Source organism: Physeter macrocephalus, chromosome 14 (genome assembly GCF_002837175.3).
Source record: "Physeter macrocephalus isolate SW-GA chromosome 14, ASM283717v5, whole genome shotgun sequence".
Classification (NCBI taxonomy): domain Eukaryota; kingdom Metazoa; phylum Chordata; class Mammalia; order Artiodactyla; family Physeteridae; genus Physeter; species Physeter macrocephalus.
In genome coordinates, this window is record NC_041227.1 from 68,967,454 (window position 1) to 68,994,388 (window position 26,935).

At 40.6% G+C, this 26,935-nt stretch overlaps 1 protein-coding gene across 2 annotated transcripts in view; it reads left to right on the forward strand.

Moving 5' to 3' along the window:
* LOC102977187 (S-adenosyl-L-methionine-dependent tRNA 4-demethylwyosine synthase TYW1) overlaps positions 1–22,391 on the forward strand; it is a 160,685-nt gene extending 138,294 nt beyond the window's left edge. For both annotated transcript variants that reach the window (XM_024119689.2, XM_007116855.4), the window contains exon 16: positions 16,931–22,391. In XM_024119689.2, coding sequence (XP_023975457.1) covers positions 16,931–17,152 — 222 coding nt within the window. In that variant the 3' untranslated portion in view covers positions 17,153–22,391. The remainder of the gene's footprint in view (positions 1–16,930) is intronic.
* The last annotated feature ends 4,544 nt before the right edge of the window (positions 22,392–26,935 follow it).

Genomic DNA, 26,935 nt, shown 5'->3' on the forward strand with positions numbered 1-26,935 from the left:
AATTTTTTTGTTCTAGTTCTGTGAAAAATGCTAGTGGTAGTTTGATAGGGATTGCATTGAATCTGTAGATTGCTTTGGGTAGTAGAGTCATTTTCACAATGTTGATTCTTCCAATCCAAGAACATGGTATATTTCTCCACCTATTTGTATCATCTTTAATTTCTTTCATCAGTGTCTTATAATTTTCTGCATACAGGTCTTTTGTCTCCTTGGGTAGGTTTATTCCTAGATATTTTATTCTTTTTGTTGCAGTGGTAAGTGGGAATGTTTTCTTAATTTCACTCTCAGATTTTTCATCATTAGTGTAAAAGAATGCCAGAGATTTCTGTGCATTAATTTTGTATCCTGCTACTTTACCAAATTCATTGATTAGCTCTAGTAGTTTTCTGGTCCCATCTTTAGGATTCTCTATGTATAGTATCATGTCATCTGCAAACAGTGACAGCTTTACTTCTTCTTTTCCGATTTGGATTCCTTTTATTTCTTTTTCTTCTCTGATTGCTGTGGCTAGAACTTCCAAAACTATGTTGAATAAGAGTGGTGAGAGTGGGCAACCTACAAGGCTATTTAGATTATCTTTCATTTTGGGTGAGATGTGGTAGTTTGTACTTTTCAAGGAATTGGTCCATTTCATCTAAGTTGTCAAGTTTATGTGAGTAAATTGTTCATAGTATTACTTTATTTCCTTTCAATGTCTGTACGACATCTTGTTTCATTTCTGATTTGGTTGATTTGTGTCTTCTCTGTTTTGTTTTTGTTGGTTTATTCAGTTTGTTGATTTTATTGGTCTTTTCAAAGAACCATGTTTTGGGGACTTCCCTGGCTGTCCAGTGGTTAAGACTCTGCCTTCCAATGCAGGAGGTGCAGGTTCAATCCCTGGTTGGGGAGCTAAGATCCCCCATGCCTTGTGGCCAAAAAACCAAAACATAAAACAGAAGCAATATTGTAACAAATTCAATAAAGACTTTAAAAAATGGTCCACATCAAAGAAAGAAAAAATCTTTAAAAATAAAACAAAACAAAGAACTATCTTTTTGTTTCATAGGTTTTTCTCTATTTTTCAGATTTCAATTTCATCTATTTCTGCTCTTCTCTTTATTATGCCCTTCTTTCTCTTTACTTTGGGTTTCTTTGCTTCTTGTTTCTTAAGATAACGGCTTCGATTATTGACTTTTCATCTTTTCTAATGTAAACATTTAATGCTTTATATGTTCTTCTTTGGACCATGGATTACTTAACAGTTTGCTGTTTAGTTTCCTAGTGTTTGGGTTTGTTTTTTCCTGTTGTGTATCTGTTATTGATTTCAAGTTTGATTCTCTTATAATCAGAGAACATACTCTCTATGATCTTGGTTCTTTTAAATTTGTTGAGCTTTGTTTTGTGGACTAGGATGTTGTCTATCTTGGTAAATGTTTTGTGTGCTCTTGCCAAGAATATACATTGTGTTGTTGTTGGGTGAGTGTTCTGTGAATGTCTATTTCATCCTGTTGGTTGCTGGTGGTGTTGAGTTCTCCTGTATCTTTGCTGATTATATAGTTCTATCAGCTATTGAGTGAGAAGTGTTGAGGTCTTCAACTGTAAGTGTGGGTTTTTCTGTGTCTCTTTTCAGTTCTGTCAGTTTTTGCCTTATATATTTGGCAACTGTGTTGTTTGGTGCATACTCATTTAGGGTTTCTGTATTGTCTTGGTGGATTTGACCTATTTTTCATTTATGTAATGTCCCTCTTTGTTCCTATAAATTTTCTTTGCCTTGGAGTGTACAATATCTGACAGTAATATAGCCACTTCTGCTTTCTTTTGATTGATGTTTACATTGTATATCTTTTCTGTCTTTTAAATTTCAATCTACCTATATCATATATTTGAAGTGAGTCTCTTAGAGACAATATACAGTTGGCTGGTGCTTTTTTAATGTACCCTGCCAGTCTCTACAGGGTCTCCACTGAAACGATAGAGGGGGGTTGGGATGGCAGGATTTCCCACTGCACCTTCTCTGACACCTCCCCAGCAGTGGGAGGGGGAGGGTACAGCTCAGTACAGCTGGGCGAATGTGGAAGTCTAGGATCCCCACTAGGTGTTTGTTGACTGGGGTGAGAATGAGGCCAGTTTTTCTCTTGGCCTAGGATGGTTATTATGTAAAAATTTTCTGTCTTGCTTGGCTGTCCTTTGGCTCGGGAGGCTTAATCTGAGGCTTAATCTGAGGCTTAATTTTTTTTTTTTAATTGTGAGTGCTCATTGGTGTTCCTAGATTGTGGGCTTTATCCAGAGAATTTCTGAATTCTCACACACAGTCCAGGATATATGAGCCAAAATTAAAACCCAGGGAACATATCACTACGTTCCTTAGGTCCTGCAGTCCCTAGCCAACCTGCCTTCTTATCTCCACCTTCCAGAGCCTTCTTATGTTTGTTTTATATATAATATTTAGGGGTTTTAGCTGTAGAAATACATTTCTTGTCCAGAACAGAAGACTTATGACTACACAGTTTTGACATTTATAGTTTTTTGTTTACTTTCTCCCGAGTGAACAGTAATAACCAGTCCACTTGGCACTGTTTGTTATTATTAGATTATTTGCACGTAAACTCATTTTGTTTGCTTATGTTAAAAGTGTCACCCAGTATGGTTGCATGGCTACCTCTGTAGTGTTACTAGAAAGATTTTTCAGAAACTTATATGAAAAGATCTTTTCCTAATCCTAATCAGACCCCATCAAATCCCATTTAATAATTAGGCTAGCAATTTACAGACGAATGCCTTTTTAAGGGTAGCAAAAGCAGAGTTATAACCAAAGGAAAAAGACAAAAACAAAATCCACAAAACAGATCATTTAGTCTACAAATAATTGAGAGTGGGCATTGACTATTCAACATCCTCATTGTTTTTGCTGCCAATTCCAAGTTTATTGTTTCTCTGCTGTATTTTTGAAACACATGCCATCTTACAGAGCATGCAAGAGAAAAACCTAAACGTTTTATTTGGTTTTAATGGCCTTCACAATCAAGTCCTTTCAGTTTCATTTCACACCCACTCCCCGGGCCTTTACTAGGCATTGCCATGTTGTTTCTTTCCTCTGTGTATTTGCCGAAGGTATCTCTTCTGCTAGACCTGCCCTACTTACCCCACTTCATCTGGTGAATTTCTGCTTTTTAAAACTGTAAAACAAACCTCCTTGGGGACCCGCTTCTTTCAGAGCTATATGCACATCTGAAAGGCTGTTTTCGCTAAGAAGTTAGGGTTCCTGGAACACAAGGGCTGTCATTCCCAGCACCTCCTAGAGTACCTGGTACATATTCGATTCTCAGTGTTTGTTTAGTGAATTAACAAGCTCTTCACCTTCATTTTCTTTCCTTATTCATTGTCTTGCCTTCTGAAATCAGAGACATTGTTCGTCTTCCTTGCTAATTTTGGTAACTGCTTACCTTCTTCCTTATTTATTTACTCATTCATTTATTCGATGAATATTTACTGTTGAGTTTGCTATTTTATAGGTCATCGGTAACCTGCTAGTTGTTAAATCCAGTTGTTTTCTCATTCACCATTCCTCTTTTTTTTCTGCAGCAGGAAACTGATGCCCATTCATGCTTTTGAAAGTCTGTCCTGCCTACTGTACTGTACTTTTTTATTTCTAGTAAAGTTGGCTAGCAAAAATAAGAACATTGCCAGAAAGTGCAGCATTGAAAATCCCCAAACGGTGGCCTTTCTTTCTTTACCCATTTCAAAAATTTGAAATTCTCTCTGAACCAGGATAGCTCAAAATGTAAGGTGAATTATAAATGAATGAATGAATGAATGAATGAATGAATAAATAAATAAATAAATTCTAGAGAGACCCCAAGCATGGGTTGACTATATTTAGATGACCTTTAAGGATCCTGCATTAAATTTGCAAGGTTTTCACAACATGAATTAGCCTCTGGAGAGTTTATCATAATTTATATTACTCTATCCATTCCCAGAATACTCTGTGGTCATTTGCAGTGCAGTGATCTTTTCATTGCCATATGCTACACCACATGCAAAGCATTTCTGAATTCTAATAGTGGAATATTTTTTTAATGGATGATTACTTTTTAATATCTCTAAGGAACAGTTTTGTTATTTAGAAGTGATGTTCAGACTAAACAGAAACATAAAGGAGTTTCTGCTGTTGATGAAAAGTAGGTTTTTTAAGTGGGTGGAAGAGTAGATGGGAGTAGAAAGTTCAGTGAATGTGTCTGACTTTGAACAAAGTAAAGATAAAAATGACTCACATTGAGATAAATAAGTCAGCATATTCCAGTTCCAGGGTTGAGCTAGAGGGACAGAGAGATGACTACAGATAGTTGGTGAGAGGAGTGTCAACCTGTCTGTGTGATTTGGAGGAGCTGGCTGGGAGAAGGAGGTACAGTCAGCCTTCTGCTTCTGGGTTTCCAGCCTAGCAGCTTAAATGTAACTGTGGTCCTGTCAGTCTACAAACTAGTAAGACCATGATGAATCTGATATGCTTTGATCATTTTAGTTCAGAAATGTGAAGTCCTTTCTACATATTGGTAACGTCCAATTATAGTGGTTCACTGTCTGTGAAAACCAAGTGGTAGGTTATATGCATGGGTTGCAGAATCCACATAGCATTGTTTTTAAACTTAATTCCTTATTTTTTTAAAAATAAACTTTATGTTTTAGTACAGTTTGAGATTTACAGAAAAATTGAGAAGATAGTACAGAGGGTTACTGCATGCCCTGGATTGGCCTCTTATTAACATCTTATATTGGTATATAGTACATGTGTTACAATCAATGAACTAATATTGATACATTATTATTCACTGAAGTCCATAGTTTAGATTTCCTTAGGTTTCACTTAATGGCCTTTTTCTGTTCTAGGATCCCATAACTTTGAGGAGTAGTCAGGAGGTATTTTGTAGGATGCACCACTACTGGAATTTGTCCAATGTTTTTCTCATAAGACTTGCATTATGGGTTTTTAGGAGGAAGATGTCAGAGGTAGAGTGCCATTTTCATCACATCATATCAAGCTCCCTTGATTTTGACCTTGATCAGCAAGCTGTGGTAGTGTTTGTCAGTGTTTGTTTTCCCCTCTCCCTTTCTGCAGGAAAATTCTTCCTTCCCCTGTCTCCTTTGGAAGGAGGTCTATATTCAGCACATATCTAAGGAGTGAGAGTTATACTCCACTTCCTTGAGGGTGGAGTATCTGCATAAATTATTTGGAATTCTTCTGCACAGGTTTGTCTCTTCTTCCCATTTATTAATTTATTCAATCATTTTTATATCAGTGTAGGCTCATGGATATTTATTTTATAACTTTGGGTTATAATCCAATTCAACTTTATTACTTTTGCCCAAACTTTTGTAGCTTTGGCCATTAAGAGCTCTTTTAGTTGGCTCCTGTGTTTCTTTTACATACCCCCATCAATGTGTGTGTTTGGGGAGGGTGGGGTTTGTTCCTTTTGAGCTCTTTCCTTTCTCGCACCACAAGAAGCTCCAGGCTCATCTTGTATATTTCCTGCCCCAGTCCTAGAATCAGCCATTGCTCTCTGGATATGTGGTTTCTTTTATTGGAGAATGGTGTTAGAAACCATGATCTGGGTGAAGGTGTGCTTGTTGCTACTAGGGTGTTGTTTGTTTTAGGCCCTCTTAGATGACAGAGCAAAGAAATATATGTGTATATATCAATACTAACCTTCGTATATACACGTGTAGGTACCACGTGTATATGTACCATTTGTATCTATATTAAGCTAAACATACTGATGTCTCAGACTCTAATCTGTTACCACATGACTCATCCTAGTCTCCTCTCCTTGCTTATTTGTAAGTTCACACTCCAACAGTGAGACTCTAATCCTAGCTCCTACTGCCAGTCATCTGTTTACTTAATTGTTCAATTCCAGTATAGGTAAAATATGTAGCAGTATCAGAATTTTTAACCCTAGAATACAGTGTTTATGTTTAGTTTCTTTTGCCTTTAGTCTTACAGGCTCCACTTATTTTAAAAATTACTTAGGTCAGTGCCCTTTCCACCCATCCCCCCTTCACTGAAGTTATTTCACACATTTGTAATTCAGTAGACTCTCTTGTCACAGTCTGCTCCTCTTTCTGGGTTCCCCGACCTCCTAAATGACTTTTTAAACTTGCATACTTTAAGGTTCAGTATTTGTGTTACAAAGTTCTATAGGTTTTGAAAAGCGTATAATGGCATGGAAACATGAATGAACATATTTTTCTTATGCTTGTTTGCCATCTGTACATCTTTGGTAAGGAGGTCAGATCTTTTGCCCATTTATTTAATTGGATTGGTTGTTTTGTTATTGTTGAGTTTTAAGAATTTTTAAAATGTATTTTGAATACAAGTCATTTATCAGATATGTTTTGCAAATATTTTCTCCCAGTCTACATGACCCGATTCTTCATTCTCTTACCTGTGCCTTTCTCAGAGGAAATGTTTCTCATTTTAATAAAGTTATCAATTTTTCTTTCATGGTTCATGTCATCAGCAAATAGAGGCAATTTTACATCTTCCTTTCCAATTCTGATACCTTTAATTTTATTTTTTTCTTGCGTGATTGCTCTACCTAAGACTTCTGGTACTATGCTGAGTAGGAGTGGTGAGAATAAGCATCCTTGTTTTGTTCCTGATCTTAGAGGAAAAGCTTTCTGCCTTTTACCATTGAGTATGGGCTTGTCTTACACAGCCTTTATTATGTTGAGATACGTTTCTTCCCTGCCTAATTTATTAAGAGTTTCTGTCATGAACGGATGTTGAATTTTATCAAATGCTTTTTCTGTGTCTTTTGAGATGATCTTACAACTTTCAAAATGTACCTTAGACTTAAACATAAACTATAACTCTATAAAATTTCTAGAAGATAACAAAGGACATTCCCTTCCTCCCTTCCTCTCTCATGGCTTCTTTTGCTTCTTCATTTTCAAACCACTTGTTATGGCTGTTGTAGCCCCAATTTAGCTCAAGCATCCACCACCACTTGGTTCAATCTCAAGTGCCAAATTCTCAAGAGAAGACTTGCCTATGTATAAAACCATATCATCTTTGAACAGAGATAATTTTCCTTCTTTTTTTTTTTTTTTTTTTTTTTGTGTGTGTTACGCGGGCCTCTCACTGTTGTGGCCTCTCCCGTTTTGGAGCACAGGCTCCGGACGCGCAGGCTCAGCGGCCATGGTTCACGGGCCCAGCTGCTTCGCGGCATGTGGGATCTTCCCAGACTGGGGCACGAACCCGTGTCCCCTGCATCGGCAGGCGGATTCTCAACCACTGCGCCACCAGGGAAGCCCAATTTTACTTCTTCATTTCTTATTTGGATGCTTTTTTTCCTTGTCTAATTGCTCTGGCTAGGACTTTTATATATATGTGTCTGTTGATCTAGCTGATTTATTGTGTTGTTCAAGTCCTTTGTTTCTGTAGTTATCTTCTGTTTGGTTGTTCTATCCATTATTGAGTATGAGATATTAAAGTCTCCAACTATTGTTATAGAACTGTCTATTCCTCCCTTCAATTCTATCAATATCTGCTTCATATATTTTGATGATCTGTGATCAGGTACATAAATGTTTATAATTGTTGTATTGTCTTGCTGTACTGAACCTTTTACTGATATATAATGTCCTTCTTTGTTTCTTGTAACCTTTTTGATTTGACGTCTATTTTGTGTGATATTAGTATAGCCACTTCTCCTTTTGGTTACTGTTTGCATGGAATATCTTTTTTCATCCTTTCACTTTCAACCTATCTTGTCATTGGACATAAAGTAAAGCACTTGTAAACAGCATATAGTTGGATTATGGGTTTTTTAATCCGTTTTTCCAATCTTTGGTTTTTGCTTGCAGAATTTAATCTATTTACACCTCTGAGATCAGAAGCAGCAATTGATGGTGAGAAGACAGATCCCCAGTGTTTGGAGGATAGGGTCCTCAGTGCCCACCCTGTCTCCCACAGGCTGCACGCAGGCTGCTCCAGGAACATGTTTACAGCTGCCTGCTGTGGGCATGGGGAGTGAGGAGTGGGTAGCTACTGCCTGTCTAAACTGAAATTAACTACAATTTACAGTTCAAACCTTCCCCTCAAAGTTGCAAACCTTCAGTAGACTTCAGAGTTCCAAAATAGTTATGTCAGGCAAGATTCTGCCAGTATAATTTTTGTCTGGGTTGAGAGAAGTCTTCCTAATGCTTCCTACTGCACCACCTTCCCAGAATCCTGTCCTCTTATATTTTAAAAGTTTTTACTTAGTGTAATTCTGAAGTTAATTGACATTTCTGTCCTCCTTCAGCACAATTACAGGGACTTTCCAGTACTCTTTCCTGCAATTAATGCATGTTTTGATGGATCCATGTAACTCTCACTTGCATCCCAGTTGTTCCTGCTGGGTTCCGTTTCCTTCTTGATGACGTAAGTGGTAAACTTAGTCTTTTTTTCCCCTGAAACATCTTTATTTCACTCTTGCTCTTGAATGATAAATTATCAGAGTAGAAAACCCTAAGCTGAGGTATTTCCTTCCAGCACTTTGAAGGTATCATTTTGTTGTCTTCCAGCATAATCTTTTCATTATCTTCTAGTATCTTTCATCATCAGTGAGATGTCTGGTGTCATTCCTTAGTTTTAGTGTCTGCTGTTAAACTCAACAACCAGTAACATTTATTAAGGTCACTTTGATAACACTATGCATGCATTAATTCATTTAATCCTTACAAAAATCTTATGAGTCATAAATATTATTTTTCCTCATGTTCCAAAGGAAGAATCTCAGGCTAAGAGAGTACAGATCTTCTCCAGGGACAAATAGGGCACAGTTAGAATTCAATTCCATATCTTTCAAAATTCAAAGACTACTTTGGACCACTACATTATACCATCTCTCAAATGCCACAGCAGTCAGACAGGGTGGGGAAAGGGAAATGTCCCTTGGAAACAAGGTGCAGTTTCCCATCCCATGCTCACCAAGCAGCATCTCCTTAATCTTCACCAAGATCATCAACACTGAGAAAGTTTTTGCCGAATTTGAGGCCTTGTAGGTAATTAAGCACTGATCACAGAGGCCTCCCTCTTGGATATATAAACTCACAATCTGTAAAGGGAGGGAATCAAGAGATGTCACCTCCCACACCTTCCCCTGTTGGAATAAGAAGGGAACTGTATATCTCCATTAGGGTTTAATGCAGTGTTTTCCTAACAAAATCTACCGACTGAATATTTTCCCCTCTTTGTTACATGTGGAACTCATTCTTATCGGAGACCTGATTGTTCCCGGTAATTACTTTCAGAAAAATGTCAGAGAAGATTGGCAATTTGGTGACACTACCGAGAGGACTTAGCTCTACTCCAGTAGGATGGGGGATTAAGATTGAAACTCCAGAAACTGAGTTTCCAGATAAAAAATTTTTAATTGCACTTGGATGTATCTAGAATTCAATCGCGTTGTTGTAGTTTTGCCTCTCAAAATGGTTCCCCAGGCAGCTGTGCCATGGGAATGCTACTTATCACCAGTAAACTTAGAAAAAGGTCGCAACTTTTCTCAACGTCTCACTGTCACAGGCAGTCAGGTGCACTTTGAAATCTGTCTTTGGGATCTTTGCCTCCTCTTACCCAAAGAACAAACAATGCAGTTGTAGCTACAACAGGTGAGAACAAAATTCATAAACCTGGGAAATTCACTGTAGCACTCTTTTTTTTTTTTTTGTATTCCAAAGTCACTCTCCCTGTAACTACCTTAGGACTCCCTCTTCTTCTTCCCAGTTAACATGTACTTCTGAGTTCTGAGAAGGTCTGGCAGCGCTCCTGTTCCATCCTTTAACCAGTGCTTTCCTAGTTGTTTGGTTTCTAAGTATTACTGCATGTTTGGAGGAGCCAACTACTAAATAATTGATACTAAGATCACATAAAAGCCCTTCTTAAGAGTATGAAAATGAAAATGGTATGTATGTTTCTTATTTTTGTATTATTCTTCTTTGTTCTCTATATGTGGACTTTGAGGTCTGGTTATCCAGTAAAGGATTAATTTTACCCAAAGAAAGGGCTGACATTTGTCCTCAGCTTTCAGGAGGTGATTTCTAAGCTCTTGGAATGTCCTGCCTGACAAGAGTGTCTTTGCTCATCTGGAGGCACATTGGGTCACACTAGATCGTCTACGCTGAGTATGTGGTTTGGGGTGGGGGCTTTGGTCTCCACAGGACCTGCTCGACCTCCAGAGAGGCTGGAAACTAAGGTCAGCCACTCAGCAAGCAGCTAAGTCTAGGTGCACAAACCCAATTAAAATTCCTGGACACCAAGGCTCGGGTGAGCTCCCCAGGTTGGCGGTACTCCATGCCTGTTGTCAGACACCATTCTGGGTGAAGGTAGCACGTTCCAAGACTCTACTGGGGGGAACATCGGGAAGCTCCTTGCATGGAACTCTCCTAGTCTCTGCCCACGTGCCTCTTCCCATGGCTGATTTTAATCCGTGTCCTTATGCTGTAATAAGCCATACTATGAGTATAACAGCTTTCAGTGAATTCTGTGGGTCCTTGTAGTGAAGTGTCAAACCTGAAGGTGAGCTTGGGAACCCCTAAATTTGCAGTTGGTGGCAGAAGTGGGAGTGGTCTTGGGGGAACTCCTGAACTTTGTACTGGTATATCTGTTTTCAGATCCCAGCCTCACTGTTTTTCATTTTTCTTATCTGCAAAATAGGGGTAACTGTTTACAACGTTACTGTGGTAGCTAAATAAAGTGACATATATAAAGCATCTAGTATAGTGCCTTGCCTATAGCAGGTTCTTAATAAAGGATCTTCCCTAAAGGTGCTGATCATTTGATTTTTTAATAAAGGATACTACAGTATCATGTGGAAGAATATTTGTACAGAATACCTACAGTGATGATGTTTTGCTTGTTTTTCTCTTTTTGCTCATTATCTCTTTACTTTGTATTATGGCAGATGAGAGTTAAATTTTCTTCTACCTTTTCTCATCACACACTTCCTATTCTCCCACCTTCCCAGCATACATATGCCATAATTTTATGCATTATTATGACCCTATGAATAGTATTCACTGTTGAGCAGTGCAATCTTTTATGATTGCCATTTGTTTCTGGCACAACTTTTTGGTTTTCCTGGAGTTAATATTTGTCTTTTTTTTTTTTTTTTTTGTCTGCTCTATGTTCTTGAGCTAAATCAACTCTTGAACTCTCTGCCATCATCTATTTCTCCTTTCAGATGTGTTGAATTTTCTATCAGGTTCATCTTTTTAAAGGAGTCTCTCCAGGGGCACTTTCTGACCCACCTACATTGGACACACAGCTGTCCTACTGGGGTTTCTTTTAGCTTTCTCCTGTGGGGGGTATCTTGTTCCTGGTTTTTCAGGTCTCTTTTTAACTTACTCCCTCATTCAGGTGAAGTATCCTCCAGTAGATTCCTGAGAAAGGGTATATGGGAGGTGCAATTTATTGAGACTTTGAATTTCTAAAAATATTTTTATTCTCCCTACACATGTGATTGATAGTTTTGCTGGATATAGAATTCTAAGTTGGAAATTATTTTCCCTGTGCAATTGGAGCCCTGTCTTTAAGCTTTCAGTGTTGCTGTTGAGAACTCTGAAGGCCTTCTGATTCTTAATCCTTTGTACAGGACCATTTTTCCTTGTTAGATTTCCCTTTGTCTCCATTGTTTTCCCTCCGTGAAATTTCACTGAGATGGGCCTCAGATGGTATGTCTATTTTCATCCATTATGGATCACTTCAGTCTGGAAACTTGTGACCTTCACTTCTCAAAATTTTTCCAGAATGATTTCATTGAGGTACCTCCATCGTGTTTCTTCTCCTTTCTTTCAGGAACTCCTATTATTTAAAAATTGGGTCTCTTGGGCTAGTCCTTAAATTTTCTTTTATATTTCTCTCCTATTTTCTATCTTTCTTTTTTACTCTACATTTTAGGAAATGTTTACAATTTTACTTCTTAACTTTCTCAAGAATCTTTCATTTCCATTTCTATAATTTTAAAATCTAAAGTCTTTTTCATTCTTTGAGTGTTTCTTTTTATAGTGTAACTTTTTAAAATGAATACAGTAATCTCTCATTTCTCTGAGGATAATTGTTTTAGTTGTGTGGATTTTTATTTTGTTTTGTCATTTCCTCCCTACCCTAGGCTCTGTTTACCCTGTTACTCTTTTCTTTATTTTATCTCTCTTCCATGTTAGAAGTTTTTCTCAGATGATCGTCAGTTGTCTCCTCATATTTAAGTGCGAGACTAAAAAGCGTACTGAGAATCCTAAGTGTGTAGACTGGGCTTGACTTTATCTTAGAGAAATCTACCTGGACCATTTCCTTAGGGAACCCAGGAAGTCTTCATGGCCACCAAAGGTCAGGAAGCAGGGAGTAGGGCTGTTCTGATCTCTCATTTTCAGTGTGACAGCCCTGTTCTCTGCTGTACCTGCTGTCCCATAGTCCATAGATTTTCTATTTTATTGTCTTCCTAGAATAAACCTCTTGCCTTCTGTTGGGGGTGGGGTGGGTTGGGTAGGTGCTCAGGTGTGTGTATGTCCAGGGGGTCAGAAACTTGAGATTCTAACAATTTCTTAGTCAGAATGTAAACCGATCTTTGGGCTCTTTTTTTGGTGGGGGGGAGTTCGGGCCTCTTCTGCCCCACTTCCAGGGGTGACTGGCGCTACCAGTTTGGGGCCTTTGGGGAATTCTGAAGCATACATTGGGTTGAATCTTGGATTTTTCTGTTTGCTAGTTTACGATCAGCTCTTTTGGGTCTGCTAAGCCAGTTATTGCTTATCTGTCATCTTTTAAGCTTCTAAAAGTTTGATACTGTTTTCTGCTCTCCTGACCTCTTTGGTTTTTTTTTTTTTTTTTTTTGTGGTACATGGGCCTCTCACTGTTGTGGCCTCTCCCGTTGTGGAGCATAGGCTCCGGACGTGCAGGCTCAGCGGCCATGGCTCATGGGCCTAGCCGCTCCACGGCATGTGGGATCTTCCCAGACCGGGGCATGAACCCATGTCCCCTGCATCGGCAGGCGGACTCTCAACCACTGCGCCACCAGGGAAGCCCGACCTCTTTGTTTTTATAGGTTATATATCTTTTAGAAATACCTTTGCAGTCATTTTAGTGAGATTTTAAGAAGAAGCAAATGCCTGTGTTTAATCTGACATCTTTAATAGAACCTTATTAAACATTTAAAATAATAAAGGAAAAAACAAATAAAATAAAATAATAAAGGGCCTATTTGTCATCATTCTGTTTAATGAAATTTTCCAAGTGTGAAAGATGTGGAAGTAATGAGAACAGGGCCCTTTGTACCACAGTTTGATTGTTCTAGGTGGTGGGAGCCTGTAGAACTGGCCGGTCTGGCCAGCAAGACCACACACACATCCTCAGCAGCCTGGCATCGTCTAGTCAGGCCATACCGTATTGCGCTTGTGGTGTATTTTTGAGATCATCTGTGACCTTTTGAGTTTATTTGTAATTCTGCATAGATTTCCTCTTCCCTTACTGTTGGATTTGAGGAATTCTTAAAGCAGGGTGACCTCATGTCTCAGCATACTTAACCTCAAATTTTGTGATTTGGGGTTTCATTCCTCTGTTTATGCAGCTCCAACTTTCAGCTTTATTTTTGTGCCAATCATACTAAAATTTGCCCTTTTAGCTTCTGCCTTTTGCCTGGAATATTTTGACTTTTTCTGAGCTATTATTCAACGCGATTATTCTCACATTGTCTTGAGAGGGGGATATGTGTGGATGCAGTTTTGTCTTAGGGGTTTTATAGCTCAGCGTTAATTTGAGAGTAACCTACGGTTATAGGCTGAGGGTTTATGTCCCTTCAAAATTCCTGTGTTGAAGTCTTAACCACCCCACCCCACCCCCCCCAACCAGTATGGCCATATTTGGGATGGGGTCTCTAAGGCAGCAGTGAAGGTTAAATGAGGTCATAAGGTGAAGCCCTGATCTGATGGGGTTGATGCCCTTATAAGTAAAGACACCAGAGCACCCCCACCCGCATCCTCCGCTTGTGCACATACTGAGAAGATGCCACGTGAAGCCAAAGTGAGAAGGGGGTTGTCTACTGAAACCTTCGCCTTAGACTTCTAGCATCGAGAACCGTGAGAAAATTAACTTTTGTGGTTTAAGACACCCAGTCTATGGTATTTTGTTATGCAGCCAGGCAAACTAATACAGCCGCCTTCTGTCACATTTACTTGGTCTTCTAGTTTGTTTTTTTAGACATTGGCAGTCTGAGTTGTCAGTTGTCAGATATTAGCTTATAGTTGTCATATACATGCAACTAATTTCTTCTGTTTTAAGCCAGGGTAGAGTTCTGTAGTTAGGAGACCAGATCTTCAAGCTGCATTAGGAGTTAGGAAATCAGTGCAGTGGGTTGCAACTGGCAGTTTCTTAAATGAAATACATTGCCTATAGTTTTGTGAAAGTTGTGTGTATATGTATGTGAATGTGTGTGCTAGATCAAGATATAAAATATGTTTCTTACTGTAGGTTGTGGCAAAGAAAAAAGATTTTAAATCTATTGCTGTAGTCCAAGCTAATCTTTTAGTTCCTCTTCGAATATCCATGGCAAGTGATTCTCGTCAGAGTTTGAGGGAAAAGGAAGACCAGAATTGTGGACACTGAGGGTTCAGAGTTCAGACCTAGAGCTCTGAACCCAAAAAGGGAAAGACACAGGGAAGAGGAGAACATGGTATCTGTTTAACTTGGCAAGCGAAGCAGGGAACCCCCAGGAGGACTCTTCTTAGCAGGGCCAAACTCCTGGGGGCTGGCTGTGATTTATCACCTTTCTCTGCACTCCCAGAGCACACTCACCGCACACACCATGTTATGTTATAACTAGTTTTTAATTGTCTGTGACTGGGCCAAGTCCATGGTTGGCACTCCATAAATGTGAGTAGGAGGGAGGAATAAAAGGTAGGCATTGTGATCGGCCTTGTTTTACTGTCATCCGAGTTAATGACATGTTTAATCCTGCACTGGTTGGGAAGCGAGCCCACTTCCAGTCACGTGTGAACGTTGTGCCCTCTGTCATGAGTGCACTGTGGACAGAGTCCACACTCTTCTGTGGAGCCAGTAGCAACAAAATTCCATCCTGTCTCCCAAGATGTCCGCAGAACAGGTGGAAATGTTTTCATTGTATGGACTTCTAGCTTTATTAAGAGAGGTAAGGAAGAAGAGGTTATAGTATGTCAGGAATAGTCATGAAACCAGCAGTCTTGGCAGGATGCGGGGGGGACAGGGGAAGTGGCTACGGAAGCAAGTATAATGTGCTCTTGTTGGGCAAGTTCAGGGTGCAGGGAAGGCCTGTGGCAGGGGACTGTCACAGTCGTCTAAAGGGATTCAGGAGGGCTTCCCAGAGCAGAGGACATTTATGAAGAGATTTGAGGCTTAAGTAGGTGTTAATCAGACAGAGGTGACAACATAGGAGTCACCAGAGGGGGCGGGTAGCTCATGAGCAGCCTCCAGTTGGAGATGTGACATTTTGACGGCATGTCCTAGGTAGTTGCGCTCTATTCTGCTGTAGGCATCGCCATCTAGTGCAGCCTGCGGAAGCTGGAAGCAGCGCAAACTGGAATCAGATAGCCAGTCAGCCGGCAGACTGTTGCCGACTTCTAGAAGTGAGGGCCTGCCTTAGGGCAGTGCCAGGATGTGGCCGTGGAAGTACAGCTAAGGAACCGTTCATAAGGCCTGACCATGTTTGGGGTGTAAGCGGCCAGGGAAAGGAGGGGCACCTTTGACTCTAGTTTTGAGGTTCAGCACCCGGGGATGACAGTGATTACTTTCCTAGTGGTAGAGAACATTTGAGAGCCGTCAGCCTTGAGAGGGAAAATGGCGGGGAATGTGGATTTTACATCTTGAGTTGTAGAATTCATAGAGCTCTTAGGCAACTTTTCAAGATATAGTCTTATTAGGAGAAAATTTTTCATGATTCATAGGTAGACTAAAGTTTCCCATTTATGTGGCATTTTTTCCCTTAGAAAGCTCCTTGCTGTTGGGTAAAAAATTAGATGTTATTTAAATACAGCATATTTTAATATTCTAAATCCAGGAACCTATATATTTGCAATATTTTTCTCAGCTAGGACATGAAATTGTTACTTACCTTGGTTCATAATCAGGTTTTTTAAAAAAACGGTGGCATAACAAAGATTTGTCCATTTATAAATCAAATATCAACGTATTATGCATTCACACGATTGAATGCCAAGTGGTTGCTTTGAATTAAAAGCCTTCACAATTCCATTTGTAGTTCCTTCAGAGCCTCCTCAACTTACTTTCTCTTTTTGTCATTCGTGGTCATTATTCTACAGTGACTTTTGAGAAGCAATTTTCTTAAAAGAATACAAATTGGATTATTCCCCTTTATTGAATTGAAATTCTTAACAAGGCTTTCTGTTAATGAGATATTGTATTCATGTTAGGCTAAAAGGGCTAGTTTGAGTCATTAAGTTAGCGTTTCAGAATTAGAAAGTCATCGATTAAAGCTTCACTGATAACTCAAGCAAAATTTAGTAATAAAGGGATTCCACTAGGTGCTGCTAACACAAGCATGAAAATTCATACCGGGGAAAACTGGCAACAAGAGGAATCTGAATTAGCTTGATTATTAACACGATAATAACAAAAACTTCATTGATCTTCTTCCAGTGATACTGCTCAAGATAAACACATCCTTGACTTTCAGTCCTAGGATGTATTCTTTATTCAGCGACTGGGTCTTCCAGATCCAGCACGGAAGTGGTCCTAAGGGAAAAGAAACTCTCCTTTGACTGTGTATAGAACATTCTGCTTTGATACGGAACCATGTCTGGAGCGCAAAAGAATTTTCTTTAACATGATAGGGAGAAAGTATCAGGCTCATTTTTGATTTTTTGATACTTACTTGACATTTTTTATGGGTGTTTTCAGTTCTGACCTGACTACTTTTTTTCTTGCCAGTTTAAGATTGGCAGAGAATGGTGGACGTGGATTGATTACAGCCGCTTCCAGGAGCTCATCCAGGAATATGAAGACAGTGGTGGATCCAAAACTTTCAGTGCCAAGGATTACATGGCCAAAACTCCTCACTGGGCGTTATTTGGTGCCAACGAAAGAGGCTTTGATCCCAAGGACACAAGATATCAGAGAAAGAACAAATCAAAGGATATTTCTGGATGTTGAGATTATCTGAATTTAGGATACCGAAGGACACAAACTGATTGCCCCAGAAGGTTCTCAGACTCCACTGTGATTTTTCCAAGGACAAATTGCACAAATTATATTTCACATAGAGAAGGGTGTAAGGGGACGCAAGTCACATCCTGAGGCTTGGGAAACAGCAGCCACGCTCTGAGTGCCTGGGACTCAGCCTCACCGTCTCTTTCCAGGCTCAGTCCCTTTTCTGAGTTTACTTCTGAAAGAAAATCATTTTGAGGGGGAAGTACACAATCTTTATTAGTTTTGAATTATAATTAGGAAGACTGCCTAGAATGCCAACCATGGGAGTGTCGTGCAGAGTGAATTTCTGTTCCTCTTTCCCCGTCATGGGCTGTTGGCCTTTGTCAGTTGTACTACCCTGAGGTCAGTGTATCTGCTTCCTCTAAGATCTCCATCCCTTTCTTACATCTTAAGATAACACTTCCTGAAAGTAATTTGTTGTAATTCTCAATGATTTTAAATACTACATAGATTTCTTTAAATGTTCATTTAGTACCAACTCTTAAGAAACTGATTTGGATCTAAAACTGTACTAGATCTCATTCTATTCCCATACAGATTGCCATAGAAAGTAGTATGTGAGCTGGATTAGAGTAAAATCTCTCTTCTTCTGTAAGAGGAATTGTCATGTGATGTCACTGAATAATTAGTCTCACAAGTTAGTAAAACAATGAGTACAATTTGTTTTTGATTTGAAAAGTCAGTGTTTAAGCCTCTTATCACTACACATATAGCAGGTTTCCAACTTCTTTCACTCTTGTAGCCCTAGCTACTTTCTGCGATCTGTCCTTTAAGTTTTTTCCTAGTTGAAAACATCACTAAATACTCAGTAGTTTTTAAAAAGTGTTATAGTTATTTAAAAAATTCCTTTATCCTAAAATTTTAATAAAATATCTTTTGTGAAGACTTGGACCACACATTTTCTTTTGAGCGCTTATTATAAAGATGCTTCTAGTCCTGTGGTTCTAAGCCCTGTCAGACCCATCTCCTCCTTATATTCCTCCTCTATTCTCTGCTGAAGTAAAGTTCATAATAATATAATCTACTTACTCATTTAGTTGAAAACTGGGCTCTGTATTTATTTCTAAGTGATAGAGTCTCTCTGTGCCATAGGATGAAATCAGATGTTCTTGAAGTCACCACATCTTCAAGCATGTGTTCATTCTCCTGTTCTGTTTACCCCTGAGACAGACAAGAGATGGGAGTGGTCCAGGCCAGTGAGGCAGGAGCTCACTGAAGCTCAGATGTGTTAATGGTCGTTGAGTAGAGATGGAAAATCTCTGTTCGAACCTTAAATTAGAGCAGAGTATTAAAAAGCAAGAGCTCATGCTAAGGAGCGCACAGATGGGCTCCTGTTTGTGACAGCTAACTGGGCACACAGCTGTAGGAAGACCCCTCTGGGGCTGCCATAAGAACAGGGCAGGCGGCAGTGCATGCTGGGCTTTGGACCGTCCCTCAACCTCTTTTTCAACCGGGCAACTCTGCTTTTATTTTTTATGCATTGAGGTTCTGCTCAGGACTTAATTTGAAGGAAGATATTCTGTTGCTTCAACGAAAAAAGAACGTAGCAAACCTCTCACCACTAGAATGAGCCCTCCTGACTCCACTAACTTTAGGCACATAAATGAGCAGTTTTTCTCCCTTTGCCACCCAGGAAGTGTTTGCTTTATATTAAAAAAAAAATAACATGGCATCTTAATCCCAGTTCACAGTCACAGCAGAAAATTTTAAATGCCTAGGGGAAAAAAAATACAGTGGAATCTGGATGAAAAAAATTAAATGTTTGCTGAGCAGTATTAAAGTAGAAGAGATGGGGAAGCTTGAATATTCTTAGAAGGTGAGCTATTTGAAAAATAGCATTCTAGATGTCCAGTGGAAGTTATTGTTGGAGATTGAGCAAGCGATTCTAAAATTCTGCTGAAAAACTAGCCAGGTAAGAATAGTTACAAGATTCTAGAAAAATAATTATTCAAGGAAAATTGCTTTACAAGATATTAAAGAATGTCTAAAATAATTCAAACAGCATGAAACAAGAGATCAGCTTCCAAAATGACAGAGTGAGAACTTCAGTAAACTCACTCTCCCTCTAAAACAGTGAAAATATGGGCAAAACAACTAAAATCAAAGGATTTTAGAACTCCGACAGTTTAACCAAAGCTTTGCCGTGAGCTGAAAATCATCTGTTAAGATAAACTACTGAACCTTAATAAAATTAACAGTTTACTTCTCATCAGAAAGCATGGAGGCCAAAAGTCAGTGGAATGGTATCTTAAAAGAGCTGGGAGAAGAGACTTTCAACCAAAAATTCTATGCCTAGCTTAATCTTCCTTCAAAATTAAAGAAGAAATTAAGACATTTTCAGATAAGAAGTAAAAGAATTCATCACCAGCAGACCTGCCTGCGAGGAGGAGTCCTCAGGCCTTAATGAAATTACGTTCGTTAGGCACTAACTTGAAACCACGTGAAGAAATAAACAGCACTGGTGAAAGTAACTACGTAAGTTTTATAGAAGACAATATAAATGTACTTTTGTTTGTAACTCTCCTATCTGTTTTATAAGATAGCTGCATAAAGCAGTGTTTATAAAACTGTGTTGATGGACTTAGAATGTATAAAGATGTAATTTGTATGATGGTAATAACATGAAAGAAGTGTGAGGGGAACAGAGGTATATTGGAACAAGTCTTGACTACCCACTGTTGAAATTAAGTGGGTATGTTTCCAAAGCAGATTGTTTTAAGATGCTAATTGCAATCCCAAGAGCAGCCACTAAGAATAAATTTTAAAAGTTATAGTAAAAAAAATACGATTCTGCTCACAGTTTCAATGTGTGGATTCCCCCCCGCAACACCAAACAGTTCTCCAACACCAGCTGGGTGTCCTGCAGTTCAGCTTAATTCTGACACTGCCTACCTGGAGATAGCATCAGATCCCACAGGTTAAGTGCTCTGCCCCCCAACTTCAGATGCCAGTCACAAGTCCAGGTTGTCACCTGTGCTTCTGACCAACCAGCTATAGATTGGAGGTTCCCGTGGGTTTGATTAGCGTGCTAGAGCGGCTCACAGAACTCAGAGAAACATTTTACTTACTAGATTATTGGTTTATTATAGAAGGGTGTAACTCAGGAACAGCCAGATGGAAGAGATACACAGGGCAAGGTACGTGGGAAGGAAGATAGGGCTTCCATGCCTTTTGCAAGCATGCCGCTCTCCCAGATCATGTGTTCGCCAATCTGGAAGCTCTCCAAACCCAGTCCTTTTGGGTTTTTATAGAGACTTCATTACATAGGCACGATTGATTAAATCATTGGCCATTGGTGATTGACCTTAATCTCCAGCCCCTCTCCCCTCTCCAGAGGTCCAGGGGTGGTTCTGAAAGTTCCCAACCCTCTAATCACTTGGTTGGTGGCCCTCGCAACGAGTCCCCTTCCTTAGGTTACCTAAGGGTTTTCCAAAAGTCACCTCATTAACATAACAAGACACCCGTTGTTGTTGTTGTTGTTGTGATCACTTAGGAAATTCCAAGGGTTTTAGGAGCTCTATGCCAGGAACTGGGAGAGAATAAATATATTTAATAATTTAATATTTATATTTAAATAATGTATATTTCTTATTAGAAATCACAATATCACAAAGAAACGAGAATTTAAAAAGTACACTAGAAAATATCTATTTAGAAGACAGTAACAGTAACAAAACAACAAAGATCTAAGACATTCAAAAAACAAATAGCAAAAATGTCAGGCACAAATCTTGCCTTATTGGGTAAGTATATTATGTAAGTAGATTAAATACCCCAATCAAAAGAGGCAGAATGTATTTTTCTTTTAAATCCAATTATATGCTGTTCGCGATAGGCACACTTTAGATTCAAAGACTAAAAGGATCGAGAAAGGTATACCATGGAAGCAGTTACCGAAAGAGAGCTAGAGTGGTTGTACTAATATCAAAAAAACAGACTTTAAGACAAAAAAAAATTGTTAGTGGGGACAAAAGGGACATTTTATAATGATAAATTGTAATTATTATAATTATTTATAATTACATCTTAATAGAAAGATGTAATGATTTTAAACATGCATGGACCTAACTAACAACAGAGCCCCAAAATATGTGAAGCAAAACCTGACAGAATTGAAGGGAGATGATTCAGTAGTAATTGGAGACTTACATAACCCACTTACAATAATGGATAGAGCAACTAGGCCAAAGCCCAAAAAGGAAATAAGAGATTTGAGCAACACTATAAACCAAGTACACCTAAAGGCCTCTATAGGACGCTCCACCAACAACACATTATTCTCAAGGGCCCATGGAACATTCTCCAGTATAAACTATATGTTAGATCATAAAAAAAGTCTCAGTAAGTTTAAAAGGATTGAAATTATGCAACGTATAGTCTCTGACCAATGGAATGAAATTAGAAATCATTAGAAATCAACAGCAGAAGAAAATTTGGGAAATTCATAAATATGTAGCAGTTAACCAACATCCTAAACAAACAATGGGTCAAAGAGGGAATCACAAGGAAATTAGGAAAGACTTTTGAGATCAATGAAAATGAAAACACAACATACCAAAACTTATGGGATGCTGCTAATATAGTGCTTAGAGGGAATTTATAGCTGTAAATGCCTACATTAAAAAGAAGATACATCTCGGCTTCCCTGGTGGCGCAGTGGTTGAGAGTCCGCCTGCCAATGCAGGGGACACGGGTTCACGCCCTGGGCCGGGAAGATCCCACATCCCGCGGAGTGGCTGGGCCCGTGAGCCATGGCCGTGGAGCCTGTGCTCCGCAACGGGAGAGGCCACAACAGTGAGAGGCCCGCATACCGAAAGAAAAAAAAAGAAGATACATCTCAAATTAATAACCTAACCTTCCATCTTAAGGAACTAGAAAAAGAACAACTAAACTCAAAGTGAGCTAAAGGAAAAAAATAATAAACACTAGGGCAGAAATAAATAAAGGAAAGAAAAGCAAAAGAAAAAAATTAGTGAAACTGGAAGTTGGTTCTTTAAAAAAATCAACAAAATTGGCAGACCTTTAGCTAGACTCACCAAGAAAACAGGAAGATGCAAATAGCTAAAATCAGCTATGAATGCACAACTTTGTGAATATACTACAAACTATGCTATACACTTTAAATGAGTGGATTTTAAGGTATATGAAATATATCTCAATAAAGCTTTTTTTAAAAAAGCACAGAGGCAAACCTTAATATTTATGAATATACTAAAAACTGCTATACACTTTAAATGAGTGGATTTTAAGGTATATGAAATATATCTCAATAAAGCTTTTTTTAAAAAAGCACAGAGGCAAACCTTAATGTTTATGAAAAGCATTATAGGATATAAGATGAGGAATATAGGGTACATCAATGGAGATTTGGGAGAAAAATGATGTAGTTTTGGTCTTTATACTAAATACCAAAAAGAGTCAAATGAAACAAAAAGCTCAGAAGAAACCTTGGGTGACGAAGGCCTTTCTGGACCAATGGCTTCCAACTTTCTCATGCATCAGAGTCACTCGGAGGGCTTGTTAAAACATATTTCTGGACCCCACTCCAGAGTTTCTGATATAGTAGGTGTGCAATGCAGAAGAATTTGCTTTTCTAATAGGTTTCTGGGTTATGCAAATGCTGCTAAGAGACCACACTTTCAGAACCCCTTGTAGATATAAAAACAGTGTAAGAGATCTAGGGACAGGGGAAGAAGAACACTGCAGGTAGAGGACTGAACATGCTCAAAGGCCACGTGGGGAAGGGTCCTGGCACATTTGAGTAGCTGTAGGAAGGCCTCAGTGGCTGGAGAATGCCGCAGAAGATGTAGGAGAAGGCCAGGCCACGCAGGGGAACCAGGAGAAGGTAACAGTGATGACTCAGGGAGATGCAGGCCAGTCTAAGCCCTAAGAGCAATTATGCAAAGGAAGAGCATGATTGGATTTGCATCTTAAGAAGATCACTATAGCTTTGGGTTAAATAATGGCCTGGAAAGACCAAAAGGGAAGGGGATATGTTCTTGTAGAACAGGCCAGAAGTGGTGGTAGCATTTGTGCGGTGCACGCCCCTGCATGCTGACCCTGGTGGTTGGAATGGAGGGCAGTGGGTAGATTTGAAAGAGACCTGAGGAGGAAACACTGGTGGATTTGGCCACAATTTGGCTAGATGGGGGTGGGGGAGTGTGGAGTGTGGGCAGGCAGGAGGGATGAGTCGTCAAGGATGACTCCTGGGTTTCTGATGGGGGATGGGGGTGGGGGAGTGTGGGCAGGCAGGAGGGATGAGTCGTCAAGGATGACTCCTGGGTTTCTGGCTTGAGAACAGGAGAGAGGACGGTGGCGCTCTGTAGGCTGAGCCTGGAAGAGGGCCAGGCCTGGGGGAGATCCTGAGCTCATTTGTGGACAGGTAGGCTTGGAACCACCCAAGATTTCCAAGGGAAAGGTCAAGCCAGCGGTCAGGCATACAGGTCTGGGGTGGAAGAAATGTGTGCATTATCATGGTGTAGGTTATACTTGGAGCCCTAAGGAGGGCGGAGGTCATCTTTGGAGAGAGTATAAAATGAGGAGGAGGGGCCACGTCTCCAGGAACTGTAGCAGGTGGGGTGGGACAGGGAAAGAAGTCCCCTGACATCTTAACAGGGGAGACAGTAGAGTAACCAGGCCTGTGGAGTCACAGCAACCCGGGCGAGTTGGGGGGCGGGGGCAGATCAGGAAAAGACTGGAGAACAGTTCCAGAGGCCAGTGAGAAGTGAGCCAAAGAGAATGACAGCAAAACATCCCTTGCATAGGGGTCCTGATCAATGCTTGTAGTGCAGTGCTCGCACCAGTGAAAGTTTTTAATGACAGAAGATGTTTATGTTATAATGCTAAGTTTAAAACACAGAATACAAAATCATAGGTATCACCTTAATTATAGAAAAATCCTATGTATGAAGCAATGTATAAATGAATATGTATTATCTTAATTAGACTAGCACAATAAAAGGTATGAGGGAATGTGTTTTCTACCTTGTAGAGTCAGACTCTAAGCTTTTTCCTTAAATAAGATCCTGAAGTTGGAATTCAGCCTATAGTTGGAGTTAAATATATTCAAAACTGCGTATTTTGTCAGCTGAAAGATTCGTCTTTTTTTGTTTTTCTTTGTGTGCTGGGTTGCTTTTCTCACTTTTTATTTAAATAAAAATTGATGAACCCTTCCCTGGGCACCGTTGATTTAATATAAGTTGGCAGTGACTAATCTTGTTGGCTATTAGCCTGCTTGGTGTTTTTGTCCTTTACTGATTTCCTTTCATTCATTATTTTTTTTTTTTTTTTTTTTTTTTCTTCTTTGCGATACGCGGGCCTCTCACTTGCCGTGGCCTCTCCCCTTGCGGGGCACAGGCTCCGGAAGCGCAGGCCCAGCGGCCACGGCCCACGGGCCCAGCCGCTCCGCGGCACGCGGGATCCTCCCGGACCGGGGCACGAACCCGCGTCCCCTGCATCGGCAGGCGGACTCCCAACCACTGCGCCACCAGGGAAGCCCCTTTTCATTCATTATTAATAAAGTACACTACTCTCGTGTCTAAGTTTTGAAGCTGTTCGGTACCGTGTTGTAAATTTCACTGCCTTTTCTGGAGAAAAAGACCCTCTTGTTTGGAAGGAACCCTAGCGTGTTTAGATTTCTCCTCACCAATTCCAAGAATTCCAGCTCAGATGTTAGAGAAAGAGAACTTATAGTGGTCGCAGACCTCAGTCTGAGGCAGATATGTTTGCAACGGGCAGTGAGGGAAGCTACCCACTTCCGGGTGAGACAGGAGCATGTATATTTGTGGAAAATCGGAGCAGGCAAACATCTTATGATTCCTTCTCTAGTTTCTGAGAATTCTCATCAAGACCCTGAAGCTCCAGCTAACGCTTTCACTTTTCTCTTACTGAGGAAGTGAATTAATTGCGTAGCTTTATTAATAAAGTACACTACTCTCGTGTCTAGGTTTTGAAGCTGTTCGGTACCGTGTTGTAAATTTCACTGCCTTTTCTGGAGAAAAAGACCCTCTTGTTTGGAAGGAACCCTAGCGTGTTTAGATTTCTCCTCACCAATTCCAAGAATTCCAGCTCAGATGTTAGAGAAAGAGAACTTATAGTGGTCGCAGACCTCAGTCTGAGGCAGATATGTTTGCAACGGGCAGTGAGGGAAGCTACCCACTTCCGGGTGAGACAGGAGCATGTATATTTGTGGAAAATCGGAGCAGGCAAACATCTTATGATTCCTTCTCTAGTTTCTGAGAATTCTCATCAAGACCCTGAAGCTCCAGCTAACGCTTTCACTTTTCTCTTACTGAGGAAGTGAATTAATTGCGTAGCTATTAACTAGCTCTCATTGAGGACTACTAGATTTGTACTCTGATTGCTGGCTAAGGAGAAGTGGGAAAAAAATCACTTGGACTGTTGAAAAATGGAACTTTTTTTTTCAGCAACTGGTCCCTCCCCTCCCTGCTCCTGCCAGGAGGAGCTGCAGTTCCCTGATCTGCCCCCCACTCAGGCAGGAAGAGGGCCTGGGCTGTCCCCCAGTGTGGGACCCCGGCTCAGGGAGGGATTAGGAAATGCCAGTCTCACCGTGTTCACACCCCCCGTCTGCCCCCAGAGAAGGGGGAAGTGAGGCCACAGGGAGGGGGGCTCAGGAGCATCGCGCTGGAGCAGCGGGGCAGAAGGGGCTTCATGAGATCATGCCAGCAGGGTTCAGCTCACCCAAGCACTGCACTGGGGGCGTTCGGCACATCTGGCTTGAGTGGGGGAGCCCTGCGGAAGGGTGCGGGGTGGCCTCGGAACTCTTGCCACTTACCTGCCGCACACAGAATAGGGATCCCTGGGGGCAAGGCCTTAAGGCACCTGGCACATTTCTTGCCAGGACCTTGGGCTCCTCTGACTAGTCTCTGACCCGGCCCCCTCCCAGGGGACCAGAAGTCAGCACTTCCTTTGTGACACAGTCTGAGCCCCAGTGTGGGGCTGGGAACTGGGGTTCAGTCTGAAGAGCAAGGCCTCATGAGGCTGCTGGGCAGCGCAGGTGGGGAAGGCTCAGCTCCGAGGCCACGGGAGCAGGTTCCTGGCAAGCGTGTGCTGTATCTTTGGGGTTGGAGTGTTTGGCCTGGCAGATGGAACCCAGCGGCGTTCCCCTGGGGGCTGTGCTCTCCTTAGCCCCCAGCCTGCACACGGTGCACACGATCAGAGAAGGAATACCTGGCCGTTTATTGAGAGCCCTTCCTGCTGATAACCGGAAAAGCTTATCAGAACTCCAGGCTCTTGTTCAACTCATCCAAAAGAATTGGGGCGAGGAACACAAAACACAAAGGAAGAAACACACACACACACACACGCACGCACTGAGGCTGGGGAGCAAAGAAAACAAAGAAGTAGTTTATTGAGGCAAAGGCAAAGAACACACTCAGAGAATAGTGCGGGCATCCTCATGAGTGAGGGGTGCACTGCAGGGTTATTTATTTTAAAAATATATATATATATAGTTCATTTGTTTATCTTTTTATTTTTGGCTGCGTTGGGTCTTCCTTGCTGCACACGGGCTTTCTCTAGTTGCAGCGAGCCAGGGCTACTCTTCATTGCGGTGGCTTCTCTTGTTGCAGAGCACGGGCTCTAGGAGTGCGGGCTTCAGTAGTTGTGGCATGTGGGCTCAGTAGTTGTGGCTCGTGGGCTTCAGTAGTTGTGGCACGCGGGCTCAGTAGTTGTGGCTCACAGGCTCTAGAGTGCAGGCTCAGTAGT